The sequence below is a fragment of the Haemaphysalis longicornis genome, unplaced genomic scaffold, assembly GCF_048455015.1.
Source record: "Haemaphysalis longicornis isolate Haplotype H1 unplaced genomic scaffold, Haemaphysalis longicornis Haplotype H1 scaffold_10, whole genome shotgun sequence".
Classification (NCBI taxonomy): domain Eukaryota; kingdom Metazoa; phylum Arthropoda; class Arachnida; order Ixodida; family Ixodidae; genus Haemaphysalis; species Haemaphysalis longicornis.
The window spans coordinates 91,458,949-91,478,602 of record NW_027526204.1 but is presented as its reverse complement, the minus strand read 5'-3'; the positions used below and the strand labels follow the sequence as shown (position 1 = coordinate 91,478,602).

Genomic DNA, 19,654 nt, shown 5'->3' with positions numbered 1-19,654 from the left:
GCTCGCAGAACTATAGGGCAGGTCAAAGAGTCGGTTTGGGTCAAGCAGTTTTCTGCTACAGTGTGGTTTCTGCACAGGATATTTGGCATAATGTACAGCTTGCGGGACAACCCGGGGTTCACGCACAATTTTTGCAAAACCGGCTTGAGTGGGATTACCGCATGGGCATTTGAGTTGATTCATAGTGTAGTAGGCGTCATTAGTTTCACCTACTGCACTTTCTTGCGAGCGGAGATCTTACTGTAAGATATTTAGAAATTTACTTATTATGGCCGCCATTCTGCTTTCACCAAGCTAGTCTTACTGTGGTTTGTTTTCTCTTTGTGCCGCGGTAACCTTACCTCGATTAACCTGTTGTGGGAGGTCGGAAATCATTTGGGTTTGCACTGTTAGATACTGCAGGCGGGCTTGGGTTTTTGATGGCGGGCCAATGGCAGGCTCAAGCCTAAATGGTGGTGTGTGGGTGGCCTGTGGCGTGTAATCACAGCACGTTATCTGCGATCGTGTGTACATTTTATTTCATCATATTTTGTGCCATCTGTAGATTACTTCTCTCATTCTCGTTTCCCCCACCATTTCCTCTTTCAACGATTAGAGTTCCAGCCATTAAAGAGAAAAAAGTGCGGTCGGTTCTAGCACTAATCCTCTGCTTCAGCTGCGACCCATGAGTGCAGTCTCTGTTGTAATTGCTATAGAAAGGGTGCTATGTTTTTCTTCTACTAAAAAACGGTAAAAAAAGATCGTCTGCAAAACCCCCTAAATTTTGTGTCCTAATTAATGTGCAGGTTGGATAAACAGTTCATACTATGCAATTTGGCCTAAACACCCACACCAGCCTATGACTGAACCCAATCATTTGACGATGTATACAGACGTGCTGCATTTCACCTAAAAATGTGCCTGAAACATAGAAGCTACAACATGGCACTCTCGCCTGAAAAAAACTAAGGACGAGAGAACTTTATATAGTAAACGAATTTATTTCTTGCTTAGAAAGATGCCGTAATTTCCCAAATTTTACATAGCTACACCCAAATAATCCGGTGTCTGCACACTAGACGGCAGCAAACGTCCAGTCCCTTTATTTTTAATAAGCTGTAGCTGCATTTGTGACGCCAGGGAAACCCAAGGCACCACGGTTGAGCAGAACTAGAACATGCTTTCCTCCATTTTTTACGCCCATCACATATTTTCCTGTCGTTACAAAGCATGAGCCTATCACAAAAAGCTGCTGTTCCAAGCAACTTCACTAGGTGGCTCGCCCAGTACTGGCAGCTATGGGCTGCACACATTTGTACAGAAAAGTAAAGTTATGCATACTAACACATAGTATACATTTTCATTCGTCTAGCCTAACAGAGAATACACATAAGCGCAACAAGGAACACAATTCATCTCACGCAGACTAAAATAAAATGATACCCGCTATCTGCCTATTCGTGATAGCAAAATAAACGACGAGCACGGCTTCGCCTCTATCTGAGGCATCGAATCGGGCTGCCCCGATAACTGGCTCTTCTTTCGTGACGGCGGGTGGTTTCTCCTTCCCCGTCGAAATCAGTGGGTCGTCGCCGACGCTGATGTACGGCGAGCCCTCTATGCGGAGTGCGGCCGCGCTTCGCACAGGGACCTCAACCTTGACCGTACAGTCGGTCGCTTTGCTCCTCGAGCTGTCCGGTATGCACGCGGCGCTAGCCTGCCGAGTGAGTTCGCTTTCTGGAACTGGGTCTTCATGCACGATAAGTGCGCTTCTACCCGTGTCTTTTGGAAAGACAACGGTTTCCTCAGACACTGTGCCCGCAATTTCGGGTACACTTTCGTCTGGGCCGTTGGGCGCCGATGTCATGACTGTATCCACAATCGGGATGTTACCGCCATCCTCCATCTGCGCATCACCTGTAGGATCATCGTCCTTCGATGTCTGAAGCGGTGCGCTTTAGCACAAATCTGGAGGCGTTTCCTGCTTGCGGATCGCGGATAAATCCGCCTCTTCGCTTCCAGAGATACCCTGTCCTTCCTTTGTCCCCTCAGTTTTAGTGCTTAGGGTACTGTTCTTTTCTCTCGCATTTTCCTCGTCTGATGAGGATTACGCCTTCAACCATGGTATCTCGAGTCGCCTTTTCAGAATCTCAACTTCAGCTTTGCGTGCTTTCTCCTCTCGCTCCGCTTTCACTCGCTTCATTTCATCCTCTGTTTGGCGGGCTTTCTCTTCTCGCTCCGCTTTTACTCGCTCCCTTTCGGCCTCTGCCTGGCGGGCTTTCTCTTCTCGCTCCGCTTTTACTCGCTCCAACTGAAGTTGTCTCTGAAATTCTTCCTCTCGTTCTCTTTCAGCCCTCTCAGCCTCTTCTCGTGCTGCCTGTCGTGCTTTCTCAGCCTCTTCTCGTGCTGCCTGTCTTGCTCTCTCAGCCTCTTCTCGTGCTGCCTGTCTTGCTCTCTCAGCTTTCTCGTTCTTTTTTTTCTTTCTGCGCGACCCACTGTCGTAGTTCGGCCCCTGACAGGCAAGCTTGCAGCCCAACGCTACAATTTTCTCTAAATCTATGATTGCAAATGTATCGCAATCTAGTGACGATGCTATAGCCTCTAGCTAGGTATATATACTCAGAGAAATCTAACGAGAGCACCAACTTACAAAGGCAGTAGCAACCTATGCCGCAAACGTTCCAGGCTTCCTCTCCTCATTACCGCTCAAATCAGACGTCCTGTCGCGGACGCCAGAAATTGTCACCCGTTTTCTTAATAGGGTGCACTGTCAGAAGATATGGGGAGTCGACTCAAGAGAGCCAACAAACCCCAACGAATCCACAGGGCATAGGTGACGAAGAGGGTGGCCGTCTGATGTGCGGCTTTCGCCGACCAGAGCGGCAAGAATGAGTAAGAGCCTTGAACGAAAAGAGCACACTTGTATTTGGACAGGCAAGACACTGAACAAGCACGAGGTAACGATTCGATAATGACAGACAACTTCGATCGAATTCAAATGCAAGAAACAGTTCAAAATTAGACAAAATGATACAATCAGGAGCGTTAACAAATGGATATTACGAGGTGGAGCCGTTAACTAAAGAAAAAAAAAACGAACAGTTCGATGCATATGAGAGACAGAGTCCCACAATACTCAACGACCGGGCCGGACGATGCACCGCTGTCGGAGGCGATTCGGCTACCTGGGAATGGCTTCGTTGTAGGCCAGCCCGTCCGAGACGATCACGGTGATTCGAGGCCCAGGGGTACGTTGGAGTCCTCCAGGGCGCGGGTCGCCGATGGTGTTATGCACAAACTGGCAGGTGCCGTTGTCACATCACGACGTCCAAACGTCGCTGGTTTCATTAGGCGCGGCTTCTCTTTTTATAACCACGCCGGCGCAGAGAGAGAGGGAGGGCACAACACACAACGCGCCCGCGGCCGTCAGTGAATAACTTCCCTCTTTCTCCCTTCTAGAATCATCGGCGCGCTTTAGCACTGGCAAGGCCACGCGGGCCTCCTGGAGAGTGCTCGAAGCTTCGGTGTAATCTGAGCGACGGAGCTTTTATTTTGGTATTTTCTTGCCGGCGAGCCGGCGAGTGGTCGTGTTACCGCCTCTTCGTTCGAGAAAGTTCCAGCATTGTCTCGGGGCGAATGGAACCGAACTGAATGAATCGAACTACTGCAAGAAGAATTAGGCACTGTACAAGAAAAAGAAAAATTTATACAGTACTTTTAGACGTCGTACTCTCGAGTTTGTGACAAAAGAGGAACCCTAAGATTCCACTACCTCAATGTTCAGTACGAAGTCTAATTTTTTGCGAAGGGACAATTTTATTTTTTGGACGAAAAAGAATTGCTTGTGTTTTTGCTAGGTTAATTGTTAGGGCATTTTGTTTTGTCCCATTTCATAGCGGATATATATGCTGCGGTTAGAGATTGTTTGGATTTCGCTAGTACTCCTTCCTGTGACCAAGAGACTGGTGTCGTCTGCGTAACAAATAAACGAAAGTCTGGGATTTTGGGTTAATGTGTAGTTGTCGTTTGGCTACACACTGAAAAGTAGCGGCCCTAAAATACTGCCGTGGGGGACACGGGTGCTTATTGTTGTTAATTTCGAGGAAAACTCGTTTAACGATAACTTGTGAGGACATCCATCCATGAGGGATGGTGGAGTAGGTGGCGCCCTCTGGGCGCGGGGCGGTGTGTGTGCGCGCGGGGGGAACTGGGGACTCGGCGGGAGTCGTGGAGTGGTCGAGGAAGTGAGCGGTGGTATAGTGCGTGTGGGTAAACCCTAACAAACTATTGTTTATGGTAAGACGCAATAGAATTAAGGACCACGCCACGCACTCCGCAGAACTCTATTTTAAATCGAGATACTATGGCTGATTGAGTCGAATGCTTTTGACAAGTCTATAAATCCCTAGAGTAAAACTGGCATCTGAAGCTATGAACAAATATTTCCATTGGTTTTAGTAGTGCAGTTTCAGTTGAGAAATTTTTTCTAAAGTCATGTTGAAAGCTGTTTAGAACTGAGTGAGGAATTTAGAGGACCGGGGGGCATGTATTTTTCAGTAATATTTGAAAATAGCGGCAAGATTGATATTGGTGTGTAGTTTTTTTTTAACTTTTTATCACCCCCTTTGAAAATTAGAATTACATTTGCTATTTGCATATTTATCATGAATGATCCTGTGGATAGGACTAACTTGCTTACATGTGTCAAAGGAAAAGCGACCAAGTCTGTCGTATACTTAACTGGCTTTTGCTATATTTTATGTGGACACAAATTCTTGCTCATCAGTGGGTGGAAAAAATATCGAGCTCTTGTTTGATGTTAAGTCTTGCTCATCTTTAAGTGGAAAATTAGCTTACGCAGAAATCATTAAACAAGTTAGCTAATTTGTCTTGGGATACCTTTTCACCCTAATAGCAGATGACCAGATTTTCATTCTGATTTACGAAACGCGGTAGTGTAGTTTATTTTCTTCCATGTAAGGTCAGAGCGTCCTACATCGTGTGAAAACATGTATTTGTAGTAGGAAACCTCAGCCTTTCTAATAACAAAACTTCATCGGATTGTTATCCCAGGTTTTAAATTCAAGCACGGCGAGGTCTTCGGTGCAAATGAATTTTTTACACACGCGGTTTTCCAAGCTTATCAGGTCTAAGATGTCATTGCTTATCCAAGGCTTTCAGCAGTGTTTTGTTAAGTAAAGCGTTTTAATAGGTAATGCGGCATTGTAAACATTAAAAATTCATCCATGAAGCAATCATAGGCTTCGTCTGAGGTAGATTTTGAATAGGCATTTTCTCATGTAACACTCGCTAAGGTTTCTCTGAAACGCTTCAACCTCGCTACTGACTTTTATCTCGAAGAACTGTTTTTTGGATGTTATTCTTTTCAGACTTCGCAGCAGATATAAACACCCACACGCGCACGCAGACGCATGCACGCACAGGTAGATGTGGTCACTTAAATCGACAGCAATGACATCAGCTTTAATAAAGAGGGTTCACTATTGGTGATAAAGAAATCTAGAAGTGTGCAAGACGTTTCAGTTACTGTGCTGGCAGTTGAGAATGACATTGAAACCGTGCATAGCAATTATGGAAGACAGTGATTCCTTTTAGATGCAAAGCCTCTCTTGCTCGGGGCTATGTCCGTTGTCCTTCCGGCGTCTGTCCGCACCTCTCCTCTCCACGCCAGCTGTGATAACGTCACTCTCTCTCCTCCCTCTCTCCACACCACCTGTGTGCGCTGCTCCTGCTCTCCCCCTCTCCACGCCAGCTGTGATAACGTCACTCTCTCCTCTCCCGATCTCCCCAACAACTGTGCGCGCTGCTACTCTCTCCTCCTCCCCGCCACTTCAGATAAACCAGGTCCGCGCCGCTCCCTTCAGTTGCTGCTTCGGTCTGCGCCGTCCGATGAGCTGACAATGGACGCCAACGATTCTGGCAGTAAACTGGCTGTCACGCCTTCAACAACGGCTTTGCATCTCCTCAGGGTTCCCACGTGGGAAGATGGTGTAATTTTTTTGTTACTGTTTTCGAGCATATTTACGTTGAAATCATTGCCTAACATGAGTTTAAGTTTATTTACTGTTGCAAATTCAAGCAAGCGCTGCAGATGGCTGGAAAAGGTATGGGCACTTCCACTAGCTGGTCGATATAGGCCGACGAACATATGTCTACCATGAACAAATAATGCCGTCTCATAATCATTCGTTACAACTGTAAATTCATTTTGGTTGTCACATGTAAATGATTTGTTTACCAAATTAATTACAGAAAAAAATTGGCTCCAATCCACGTTGTGGAGGTGGTTGGAAAGCAAAGCTTTAAATGATACCCACAATTGCCCATGCGACGTCATTTGAATTCACACACGTGGCTCTACAAACAGTAAAACCAGAGATTCTGCCAGCCGTTACCTGGAATTCGCGTGGTCGGTGTCCCGAACGCAGCAGCAGCGTCAGCTACTGCCGGGCTAGAGCGGCGGGCGCCGTCGCTGTAGCCCGGCCATGAGTTGGAGAGAAAACGGAGAGGAGCGTCTTTCGGAGGGCGATGCAGCAGAACCTAGCCATCCTGATGTGCTAGCTTGGGGCTACACCACCGCGCAACACAAGCGCAAACACGGAAACAATTCGGCATGTGAGGTTAGCGATTCCCATTTGTACCGATTTAAACTACTTAATTCAGTAAGTTCGGGAATTGCGATAAAGCGGAGGGAACTTTTATAATTCCTATTTAGCAGAACCTGTTGCTACTGTCTGCTTTTGTAATACCTCTTGAAACACAACCGAATTGGTAATAACCAATTTTGAAAACGGAGTGCCATTCGTGGCAAGCAGTGCGCAAAAGGTAGCTTTTCTCGAGTGGCCATATGTATGTATGTATGGGGTTTGTACATTTTGTTTTCCCGCCCTGCAAACGAATCCTTAAAGTATGTTTGCCGTACAACCACTTAATTCCGACGGGTTTTGGTTACCCTGGAGGGGCTGTCGAACAAGTTAATCAAGCCGTGCGAAGGCCTAAACTCTATAAAGGGTATGATTTCTAATGGCAAGATGGCGGAAGCATCTCTTGTGATGAACTGTCAGAGGTGGCCCATGCTGCAGGTGCTTGCGTGTGTCACCTTAAGAGTCCAAGTGCCCAAGAGCAGGGCAGTTTAGAGATTCAATGAGAGTATTCTAAGGCAGCCTGCAGCTCAGCTTAACAATATTTGAGAGGAATCTAAAGCTTTACTTCGCTGATAGTGCGGCGTTATGCGTCGCAGGTCGGCAAGCAAGGTACAGACTTGTGCCTGGAGTCGTAGATTGTAGCGCCGATTTTAATTCATTCGCCAGTTTCGTGGGGGGGCCCGCCGTGTTATACAATTGGGATTGAGACGGTGCATTGTCGTCTGTAACGACCTATGGCTCATCGAAGTGATGCCGCGTCGTTGAAGGCGGGTAATGGGCGTAATTTCTACTGATTGTAGCGGGAACACACCCTGTGCACCTTTTCTGCTTTCACAGCAGCAGCGTTGACTAGTATCAAGACGAAGGGGCGACGACGTTCACATTTTTTCAGTACAGGTTCTCCTAGCAGACGCCACGGCGAACCAAAAAAAAGTCAGGCACGCCCACTTCAAAGGTCTTGTTTTCGATAAAAGTGTTGTTTTGATAAAACTCGTGCGGTGAACGGCCTAGACGGTCAATAGATATCGCACCCACCCCTCACTCCTTCCTTTAACATAAAAGCCAGGAAAGCAGGTGCACATCACTGGGTCACAGAGACGAATGTGCAATTGGCTAAGCCCCTTTTTTGTTTTTAATCTACGACTTACCTGCTGGTAGCCATGTGCACTTAAGGTGGTCAGGCTCAAAGGGGTTTGCCTGTTTCCATTGTACGTTTTTGAAGCAGAGCTTATACGGCTCACTTGCGCCGTACATCGTAACACCAAAGTGCACTGCAGGACAGTGAACCTTATTACTTGGTTTCCACAGAGAGCACATGATGATGAAACAGGAAGCGCCTCAACAAAAAACCGCGTCCCGTGGTTGCAATTGAACCTGGATCCTCGCGTCATGAATCCCTCTGTTGCCCTTCTGCAGCGCTTGCCCCTGCGCTCCAGGAGCCAGGGGAGCAGCAAGGGGAAATGCTTGTCGTCCACCGGCAGGAGCAGGAAGTCGAACGCCAGCCGGAGGCAGGAGACCGGCGCCAGAGGATGGAAATGGAGCGGAAGGGAAAGTAAGTGGCTTTATTCTGTTCCGCAGCACTCGCAACCTCCACGTTTAAAAGCTGGGGTTGCTGGCAGTGTTGTCGGGTACAGTTAGATGGGCTTAAAATGGTTTACACTAGTGGCAGCAAATTGGGTGAAAATGTTGTGTTCCTGGTAGCTGTCGTGTCTGTGAGTCATTGAATCGTATGTGAGGCGCGCCTGGCTTCCGGCAAGGAGGAGTCAATAGTTAGAAAGCGTTTGCGAAGGTGTTGGTCTGTGAAAGTAGTTTTCACAGTACCCGTGCTGAGTTCCTAGTCCATCCGGATAAATAATCCTGTGCTTTGTTTACCGGAGTCTGAGGACCCAAGAGTTCAGAGTGCAGGGGGCTTCATTTTTACGTCCAGAGTGTTTATGAGCCGTTGACTCGCTCTTGAGATAGCTGTTTCACTCAGGCCATCAAGATGCCAGAGCAGAGGCCGCAGCAGCGCATGTGGCCTAACATAATTGGGAGCGAAGGACAGAATGAGCATGGGTAAAGGACGGTTCAAAATACAATAAAAAGAAAACACCGAAAAAGATTCTGATCTCATGCACTGACAACCTTTGCGTAATGCATCTGATGCTCGTATCCCCATAACTGCAAATATCCACGCCCATTTTTGATGTATTTTCTGAGAGGCTAAAACCAAAACTCCCGTGTGTTCGAGATGTCAGCGCGCGTTAACGATCCCCAGGTGTTCAAAATGATCCGTGTTAAACACGATGATCAGTCATGGGACTTTGTACCTCTGAAAGCCGAAGTTAAAAAATATTTCAACATTTTTAGGCGTCGTGGGATAGGAGCACGCGAAAAGCGATCAAAAGTTTTGCGCCGTAAGAAGAAGAAGAAGAAAACTTTACTTTTGTAAGGATCCCCTAGTGCGGAGCTCCCGGGATAGCCGACAGGGCCTTCTCTGCGCGTTCAATGAGTGTTCTTTGCACTTCCACGCTAGAGTCTTCCGTGCTAGAGCCTTCTTTCCCATGAAGTAAGCAGATATGTTGTGCACACAGGTGCCGAAGCTCGCCCAGCTCGCCTCTCTGCACGCTGTCGGTGCGCGTGATTCTGTCACTTCGTTGTTCGTGGGTCCCGTTATGGTTTACCACGCAAGGTCTTTGCTGGAAGACGCTGTGACACCATGTCGAGATATAGTACTTGCTCGGTACCCGGCTGTGCGAGTGGGAGAGATCGTAAAAGAAAAACAATTTTATAGGACTAAGAAGGTCCCTTTGACCTGAGGGCCTATTATTGAAAGGTATGATATATCACGATACAGTCAACGGTGAAATCGTATCAGTACCCTGGGATCGATCGCATTTGAAAGACGACGCCATGCCTACTATGTTTTTAATGAGCTAAGGGTGACAACCATCGTAATGAAAAAAAAGGAATTTGTCAGCATCGACAGGCTGCTAAAAAGGATGGACCCAGTCAGCAGAGGAGCAAAGACGCTGCACATAGTAAAGACGCTAGTTACACATTTTACTGTGGTGTTCTCGTGTATAGTGTACGCGCGTCAAAATAGCTGGTTATGGGGTGTTTGCGCCGAAGTATACAATCGGAAATTTGGAGGGTGGCAAACCCCTCACAATTAAAATCGAATGGCTCTCGTATCATGTAGTTGTAAAATTAGCTGAAGCAATGGAAAAAAAGCATTCATAGAAGAAATCCCCAATTTAGATATATAGCTCTTGTTTGGCTGCAGTTCTCACTGCGTTGAACCGTGCATTCGCGTAAAAGCAGTTTTTTTACCTAAATTAAAGGCAGAGTGAAACATTCAATCCTGATATAGCCAGTGTTCCAAAATTTATTTGCAGAAAACTAGTTGCTGCAGCGAGGGTCACTTGATGGTGCCGCTGTACAAAATCACTCTCCTGGAGGCACGCTAGGTTGAAGCAAACAAAAAATCTCGTGTGCGCGTCTCCTCACCAGAAAAAAACGAAACAAGGGGCTGGGGTATGCAGACATGTCCACACAATCACAAATGGGTTAAGGCACTAGGTGTAGCGATCTATTACCATCCCGAATAAACCTGGGTTCCCCGCTTCTTTCAACGAGGGGTGGTCGCTTTCCCCTCGGTGGGGAAAATAAGTCCCTGATAGTTGAACGTAAACAGCAGAGCGTTGTTTTACAGTTTAGCATTTATAAGACATTCATTTCATCTCGGAAATGAAATACAAATCTATACGACGAAGGAAGGCACTCTCGAGCCCACCTCCCATCCTTTCTTCGTTGTATTGATTCATGTATTCATGCATTTTTTGGATGACGTGACCATGCGGCGGTATGCATTTCAGTGAACTAAAAAGAGGACCATGTCACAGCCTGTTACCGTATCGCGCGGACCGGTGGCACCTCTAACACAAAGAGCGCCCTCTAGAACAGCCGCCATTCGCCATCGAAAATGTGTGCACACCTCCGCTAGACTGTACTAAATCGATTTCTCCACTCCCGCCCGTCCGCTTTCGCACGTCCGCTCCCGTCCGTCAACTTTACCTTCTAGCCACCGAATTCATTTCTTTGTCGTTCTGCCTCCTCCAAGTAGTCCCTTACAAATCAATCTTTTTGGAGCTCCATTTGCCTTAGTATTGCTCCATTTGCAGCATGCTACGGACAAGTAAAAAGTGCCTACCTGGTACACCTGCAGGTACCGGTAAATGACTGCACGCTCGCTGAAGCGCGGCTCCCCTGGACGAACACCACCTTTATAAAATAGCCTGACGCGTCAGTCGCTTTCCAATTGGAACAGTAGAGACGCCTCAGCCGTGTACACCGGCCCGCGCCACACCACGGATATGTAAGATGGATTAGCGGAATATGTACGCATTCTGTAGGCCCTAAGCCTGGAGGCGGAGGAGGGGCGCCTGGTGAATGCTAGACAAACCTACCACTAATTTGGAATATTCTGTGCTGCAGCATTGGCTGGCGGACATAGAAGCACGCAGGAAGGCTACCGAGCAGGAAGGGAAGGAGACAGCAACAGGAGGGAGCTCCCCCGATAGTTTCATTCTAATATATACTAGAGGGAAATCTGGCGCTGCAATCGCGGGCCGTTGTGGGCGCCGCCATTGCAGCTAGCGACGTTCCTCGCCCACCTGGCTTAGCTAGCCGCATGACGTTTTTTTGTCTTGAAGGCAAAATCAGCAAAAAAAGGGCAGCACTTGCTTCAATTTTATCATATCAAATGTAAATACTCTTTTAGAGTAATATTGCTGCTTTTTGTACCCAGAGGCAACTTTTCAGCCTGTTCATGAGCAATGCCAAGGACGAGTGGAACGTGCCTGCCCAGTACATGACGGAACGCTCACTGAAGTGCGACTCCCCTAGACAGTGGTGCCAGATTTATACAAAAATATGAAACACTGACTACACCGTCACTACAGCTGCTTGGTACTCTTTTTACCTTGCCCTAGTGGTTTATTATAAGCTGAACTGTATGGTCCTCCACCTCGAGGCCATGGGTCAAAATCAACGCCTCCAGCAACCCCGGCTGTAGGGCCCGCATTGTCTACAATCAACTACCCTTCTCACCTTCCATTTCTCATACCACCACTGTCCTCCCACCTTCACCCCCTTCCACTCTCACCGATTCGAATGCAGCTGTTCCCTTATATGACCACACTAACAACCTTAGTGGCAGTTTTCTCTCCTGTTTATGAATAAATCACCACTGCTACTATCTTGCCATTTCCCCCTTGGGCAGTGTTAGGCATGAGTCAATGGAGCGAAGACATTGGCACCAATTCTTTCTAGTATATTATAATTATCATAATCATCCGCCTGTGTACGCCCACTACAGGGCAAAAGCCTCTTCCATAGATCTCCAATTATCCCGGTTCTGTGCTAACTGCGACCAATTTATCCCTGCAAACTTGATGATCCCACTTGCCCACCTTTCTGTCACACCTGCTACGCTTGCCTTCTCTAGAGATCCACACTGCTACCCTTAATGACCAACGGTTATCTTGCCTTCGCATTACATGCCCTGCCCAAACCCATTTCTTCTTAATGTCGACCAATATGTCCTTAACACTTGTTTGTTCCCTGACCCACTCCGCTCTCTTCATGTGTCTTACCGTTACACCTGTCATCTTCCATTCCATTGCTCGCTGAGGCGTCCTCAAATTAAGTTGAACCCTTTTAGTGGGCCTCGAAGTTTCTGTGCGGTAGGTGAGTACCGCTAAGGTACAGCTGTCATACTTTCCTCTTTAGGGACAATGGTAGGCTGTCAGTCATTATCTGGGAATTCCTGCCGAATACAATCAACCGCGTTCTTATCCCTTTAATTATTTCTGGAAAAGGAGTCACCACTTGGCCTTAATGTAAAGATTTGCTTACCACTTTCATTGCCTCGCCACGAATCTCAATACGATGTCCCCTCCCGAGGCTTTTGAGCATTGGTGCGGTTTTTCGCGTATTACTTTTCAGGCCTTACTCTGCTTGTCCAATGCGGTAATCATGCTTTGCAATTCGTCCCCAAGAGTTACTTAGCAAGGCAACGTCATCAGCAAATATGAGGTAGAGGTATTCTGCGTTAACCCGTATGCCCACCTGTTCCCAATCCAATGTTCTGAATACCTGTTGTAAACATGCTGTGAATAACATTGGAGAGATTATGTATCCTTGTCTAACGCCGTTATAGGTATTTTACTGTTCTCCTTAGACTAGGGTAGCTGTGGAGCTATTGTTGGTATCCTGTAGTACTCTTACGGAATGGTTGTCTACACTGATTCCGCAATGCTTGCATGGCTGCTGAGGTTTTGACCGAGTCAAATGCTTTCTCGTAATCTATAAAGGCTATCTATAGAGGATGAGGATGCTCAACGCATTTCTCTGTCACCTAATTGATCGTGTGAATATGGTCTTTTGTTAAATAGCCTTTACGAAAATCCGCTTGTTATCTAGGTTGAATGAAATATAGGCAGACAAAATTCTGTAAGCGGTTACCTTGGTATGTACTTTGTAGACGACTGACAGTAAAATCACCTAGTTTAGGCGGGCACACAAAGCGCTCGGGCGTCTCGTTTCTTCGGTACAAGTCCAAGCGCTCTCGGCTGTCGGCCGCAATTTAGAGGCGGGAAAGCTACAGTTCCCAGCATGAGAGGGCCTCGCTCTCCGGTCACAACGGCGGTATTCAAACGAACTTCCACTGCGTCTTTATGCTTTGCAGCGTCGCTTCTACTTTGTAACGCGATGGCTGCGTCACGAAAAAATGAAAGGGAAACCTCGGAGGGGAATGCAAACCTAATTCTATTTCTCACCAAATAACGCATGGTTACTCGTCGAGCAAAAGCTGGAAGAGCTACGAAACGTATTTTCAGTCAAAACAAAATTTCATTCAGCGTTTAGTGTCCCTTTAGAAACGTTTTACTGTCTTTAAAGTGGTGTTGCCCGTAAAAGTGGTGTTGCCCGTACCGGTTCACGAATGTAATTGAATTCACTAATTTTGTCTTCATTCGAAATTGGCTCATTGTCAACACATGAAGGTCGCGCTTGGGTGCGCCTAACGCGATGAGGTAACGAACCGGCAGAAGTGTTTGGAGGCACGTGTAAGAAAGGAAATTGAGATGGTAGGCTTCGCAAGTTTTACGACTACGCATTTCTGGTCGAAAAAAAAACCCTGCGTTATCTCGGGCTTCACAATTTCGGTCGTCAATATGTGAGAAATTGGGATCAACGGCTGCCCCATTTTAGGAAAGCAGGCGAAATTACTGAAACGTAGTCATAGTCGTGGCCAAATCAAAGCGTCATTAAGACTCGATCGTTTTCAAATCTCAGTTTAGCCTACTAGCAAGTCGATTACTGCAGTGAGACTCGGTAGGGCAAATATACCGTATTATGTTTTAGTAAATTCACCTAACAGCCTGCAGAAGACCTTTCATGCTCTTCCCGGTCATTGAATGGCTGCGGAAGCGATGCTATCGCATTTTAAGTGTAATACTGCGATTGATAATCATCCGCGGCTGTGAATGATACGAAACGTATGTCACGAAAAAGTTACCGTAAAAATAAAACGTATTGTAATTTGTTTTTGACATTTTTTCAAGACCATGTTGTTTGGCCCAAGCCCTTGCTGATTCGTATTGATTGTGAGCAGAACTTGTAACATCATGAATTTATTCCGTTATATGCAACGCATGTCGATGGGAGCATCGCTTGAATTGATAACTCTAATTTAGCAACAGGTGTTATCGTTTAAATGCTCATAACGTTCTTGTCACGAACCACGCGTACATCTAGTGCCTACAATAGTCACACAATAAAAAAATTTCCAAATTTTGGTGCTATTTGTGCACTTGAATGACGCCATCTAGCAATGTCGCAGCTATTAGCCAGCCCACGTTTAGTTGCAGCAATGGAGTTATTCCATAGCCAGTTTGAAGGCAATCTCAACAAAAGCAAAGAGAAACTGGAACACATCTGCTGCGACGCGAAAATCACACATTGCCGTTATGTGCTAGCAAAAGTGCGGCTTTCGCAGCGCCTCAAGCAGGAAAATGAGCGAAATGTTTATCTCCAGTGTTGCAGAATCCCTTTATTAATAATTTACTTTCAGCTGAAAATGTTCAATCGCCTTTGTTACATACATCTGCGCAATTTGCCTTTAATAACATCCCCTCCATTCTTTCTTATGGTATAGTAAATCTAGTGCCCTCATTGTCAGTGTCGGTAGTTTGCCTTAGGAAGGAATTCAAATGCAAACTCCTAAATACGAAGGCTACGCTTCACCATTCAATGCCAAAAAAGTAGGTTATGGTTCAAATAGAGACCGTACGAAATTTCAATTTCGCTTACCTGTCACGAGCCCATCGAGCCGCCATGCTCGAAATGAGTCGACGCGCATAATCAAGCCTGTTTTTTTTAGCAGGAAAAAGTACCTTCGCCTCTCTTTTTCCAACTGTTTGAAGGTACGTGTACCTTCGTCTGTCAGCATATGTCGTTAAATGTCCAAAACTCTACAAAGCCCAGGAGACAAAAACGTTTGGGTTGTTGCTCCAGAGCAACTCTGGGTATGAACGGGTTGAGACGTGAAGTGTACTGCACATTAATGTTTGAACATTCCGACTCCCTTACGGTAATTGCTAAATGCTAATACATTTGAAAAGAACTGTAGTTGTAGGCAGCCGTGTTTGGCCCGGCTATGTTTGTGCCAGAAAACAAATAAAATGTGCAGGGTTTTTACAAAATTGTGTGTAGAGTGCACAGGGAAAGCAGTGATGGACTCTTCACAAGCGTACTTTATCTCACTACATGCTTGTTTTCTAGCGTGTACTTGCAGATTTGCATTGGAGGAACCGGCGCCGTGGCCCTTGGCCTACTGTTGCTCATCCTCATTTTGCCAAAAGGTAACTATTTACCATTCCGCATGAGTTTAGGCATTGTTTTTGTGAATAACGAATATCAGCCAACCGTTTGGTTTGCTTTTGTTATAACAAAAATGGCAGATTGAGACTTAGCAAAAGTAATGATATCTGTGTGTCAGTGTTTTTGACTAATTCGGTGAAAAAAGTGCAATCAAGTGCATATCAGCTTGTGAAATAGAAATCGCATTTAGGGCATGATAGTGAGTAGCTACTTAATATTTTCAGCACACGGCTTTCTTGCACGCCATTGCCCTCAGCATCTGTTGAACCGCTACTTTACCCAGCAGGTAATGCGGATGGTAGATCATGAATAAAGTGGCCAGTAATGAAGCATGAACTTAAACAAAAAAGTTGACTGAAACGCTTAAATATCATTTGGCTCATCCATGGAAAACAAATGTGTGTGAACGTGAAAAAAAAAACACAGTACTTAAATGTTTGAAATTGGCTAACGCAGTTGCTTCATCACAAAATGCGTCATTTGTGAACACGGTATTGATAGAAAACACTGCATGAGCGACTGGCACAAGTTGAACCTGATAATGCATGCTTGTGTTATCCTGAGGTGATCCTAACTTATGACATAAAAAAAGGGAAATAGTAAAGTGCCACTGAAATGAATTTGTAAACCGTCGGTTTGTGTTGGCATTGCATTGATGCACTCAAATAGGCATATTTGTTATTTTTTTTCCGTTCCCTACCATGCGACGCCTGCAGCGGCCGCGACAAGTACAACAGCAGTAACGTGAAATAACGCGAACTTTTCTTGCATGTTAGCTGGACGATGTTCATGAGTTTAAAGTTTGTGTATGCTCACTTGAATCTTTGCCAATTGTGGTTCGTCTTTAGAAAGACTTCAGTAAAATTGACAACAAGCGTATGTGTCGGATTGAATTTCTTGCGGTTTTTTGAACATTCCTTCAAACCGGTGTTGTTTTAGTTCCTGCTACACGTCCATAGCTTTCCATGTTATCCGTGGTCGCATATTAGCGGTACTTTAAGAATCTACACGTCCATGGCTTTCCATGTTATTTGTGGCGCATATTAGCGGTAGTTTAAGAATCGCGATGACCCGCTATTGCCATGTTGATGCCTGCAGAACTGTGTTGGATAAGCCTGCCAGTACCACTTTATGCGACCAAGTATAGAGGCATTCACCACTAAATACCCCTGTCCTCTCTTTGTATTATCCACCGGGCTGTGAAAGGCACGTAGGCACAAAGCAGAGAAAATAGTTGGTCAATTCGAAATAAACAGGAAAAAGAAGCCTGGGCTGGATTTGGACCTCCGCAGTGTGATACCACGAGCGTAGTGCTCCATACCACTGAGTTGCATGCACATGCAAGACACCCAGTAACAGGTATACTTCAGGAGGCTTACCGTAGTTCATTGCTGTATGCTTGTTTAAATGCAGAACTCTTTGGTGCTAAGCTGGGAATGTCTTGAATAACGCTTGTGCAGAAAGCTTTCCCCTAGCCAATACAAATATCTAATCGGCAAATGTCTGGTCGTGCTGCAGACCTGTCTGCTAGTTCACCTTCTGAAAGTGCTACTCCCAAAATAGCACGAAAGAGTGAGGAAACGTAAATTTTGTTTAGCCTAGACATCTTATACCCCTGCTTGTGTCCCGCAGGCTAAAATTTCCTAGACGATGTGAATGTAGTTTTGTAAGCGTCGAGACAAAATCTGGTGTAGAATTGGTATTATAAAGGCAATAAAAATACCTTTTCGATGTAGCGTTAAGTCGGCATGAAGGACGTTTTGTAAACGCCTGAAAAATACCTTCTGAAAACTAATCGTTGGATACCGTTGACATATGTTGGCTTTTATAGATGCGTATGAATCACCTGACGGGCCACCGTACATGCCTTTGGTAACGCTCTAAAACCATTGTCGAATAAAATGACGGAAGAAGTGTCGCGCGTGATTACAGTGTACCTGTGCCATTCGTGCGCTACAGTGTAACCTACATGCAATTACTGAAATAAGATTTACGGCTCAATTCTGCATCCTCAAATGATTCGTGTGAATTAGTTATCTGGCTGCCTTCATTCTCCTGTTTTCGACATCTTGTCTTGCTGGCTTGGCAGAAGCGACGCTGTCCATTTTATTTGGGCTAAAAAACAAGATTCAGCCCAGTAGGGTGCTTAACAGGAAAACTCAAACAGGAAGAGAAACACTGCTGAGACGCATTCAAACCGCACCGGAACCGCACGGCGAGAAAAAAAAAAGCAATACGGGCAAATCCAACCACTGAATGTTGCATACAACGAAAAAGTTTTCAACCGGTGACAACTAAAAATAAATTGAGAGCCCCACCGGGTTCGAAGAACATGTGGTTTCCAACAAAGCTGGATTTAGGTGCACCTGTGCAGTAGGTGCTGTGGCCGCCTCATCTGCAGGCATGCACGTCCGGCCGTTAGTTACAGCTAACGTACCTGGCTCCGCTGGGGTTCGCACGTCTGTGAAGCGGGAGTGCCTGCTCCCAGATGCCAGTGCTTGTCGAAACGTGCATTCTACTGCTACCCCGCTCGAGCAGTAGCATGTAGTTCTCGAATTGGTTGCTTGCGCAAACGGGGCTCGCTACCGCTGATGAAATACAAATACTCGTCGAGCGGGGAATGTTCACACCAGTAAAGTTGACAGTAAGGATGAAAGTTCACCTGCAGCTTTGTGCTGGTGCGGTATTTTTCCAGAAGTACTAGTAACCGTTATGTTTTCAATTGTGCCTCAAGGACCTTCTCGCACACACCCCACATCGGAATGAAAATTCAAATGTACCGCGTCATTTCCCGCAAGTTGTAATTCCGATGTAACAGCCAAACACCTGTCCTTCAAATGAGAACCCCCCAAAGTTAGCAAATTGTGTCGCGTAATACCAGTGTAGTGCTTGTTAAAAACCTCTCTTCAAAACAAAAAAAAAATGCATCTCACACCGCAACATCCGCGAAACATGCCACGCGCAGCATTTATGACACGCATACTTCGCCAAAGCCAAAATCAAACACGTCAATCAACTTGTACCGAAGGCTTAGAAAAGCTCTGAGCCTATACTGTCAAAATATTTGGTTTTTCCGCTTCCTAGATTGTAAAAAGTGCAAGCAAAGTTGAGAGTAAGTGGAAAATGTCTAGTGTGTCTGTCGAGTTCCTTTCTTTTTTTGCAGCGTGCATTTCATGGCTGAGGCTGGCCATCGTATGTTTTCTTGAACTGTATGCGGCTAATGACGAGGGCAAAACTTTTGGAAAGATAAACAACGCAGATTGGTGGTTTACACCAAGGGTCGGCAACCTGCGGCCCACGGGGCAGTATTATGCGGCCCCCGGAACGATGTCAGAATCCCACATTCCCTTTCACTTCCAAGAATGCCTTTGACCAGCATTTGACCAGAAAAGGCATTTTGACCTCAAAAGGGGTTTAATCAGGAAGAAACATCGCTTCCAGTTGGCGTTGTCCCCAATCTTCACACTTAGCCACATAACGACTGAACGCCCTTTTTTTGCGCAAGTCTGAAAAAGGGGAATCAGACCACCAAAAACCACCTGCTTGTTGGAGGTCATGTCTTGCTTGAGGGCACCATTCTAGGAGGTAGATATGGACCTGGAGCCCGTGCTGCAGCGGCGCCCCCGTGCAGTGGTACAAGAGCGGTCCCTGGTCTGGTGCGTTGCAAGGAGTGCTCCCTACTCGTGACTTGCTCCTCCGTTTGGCACCTCGCTTGCTTTCTCCGTCGAAGGATGTACGGCTTGAGGATGAGGAAGCGTTTGGGGTAGCCTGAGCGGCCTTCATGTGGGAGCGGCCACAGAGGGTGCACAGTGGCTCACAGGTGGGGCCCTGTTTTCGGAGTCGCACTTTTGGCATGTGTTGGCGTTTGGCTATGGACACGCTGTGGATGGATGTCCGGATTTTGGCATAGGGTCACACGGGAATTGTTTTTGTACAGCGAGCAGGTGTAGTCCGTGCCGAATAATGTAACGTAACAAAGTACATAACCTTGAGTCCGGCAAAGGGAGGTACCACCAGCTTTAATTGGTCAAGTGTGTGGCATGCGAACATTTGGTCTTGCCTTTGGTCAAGGCTTGCAAGGATTT

The 19,654-nt window shown here is 46.2% G+C and overlaps 1 protein-coding gene across 1 annotated transcript in view; it reads left to right on the top strand.

The window, feature by feature from the left end:
- The window catches only part of LOC144159937 (uncharacterized), a 71,669-nt gene that overhangs the window by 13,986 nt on the left and 38,029 nt on the right, over nucleotides 1-19,654 (top strand). Inside the window, exons 4-5 of the mRNA XM_077691585.1 lie at nucleotides 8,061-8,196; nucleotides 15,471-15,550. Of these exons, the coding sequence (XP_077547711.1) occupies nucleotides 8,061-8,196; nucleotides 15,471-15,550 (216 nt within the window). The remainder of the gene's footprint in view (nucleotides 1-8,060; nucleotides 8,197-15,470; nucleotides 15,551-19,654) is intronic.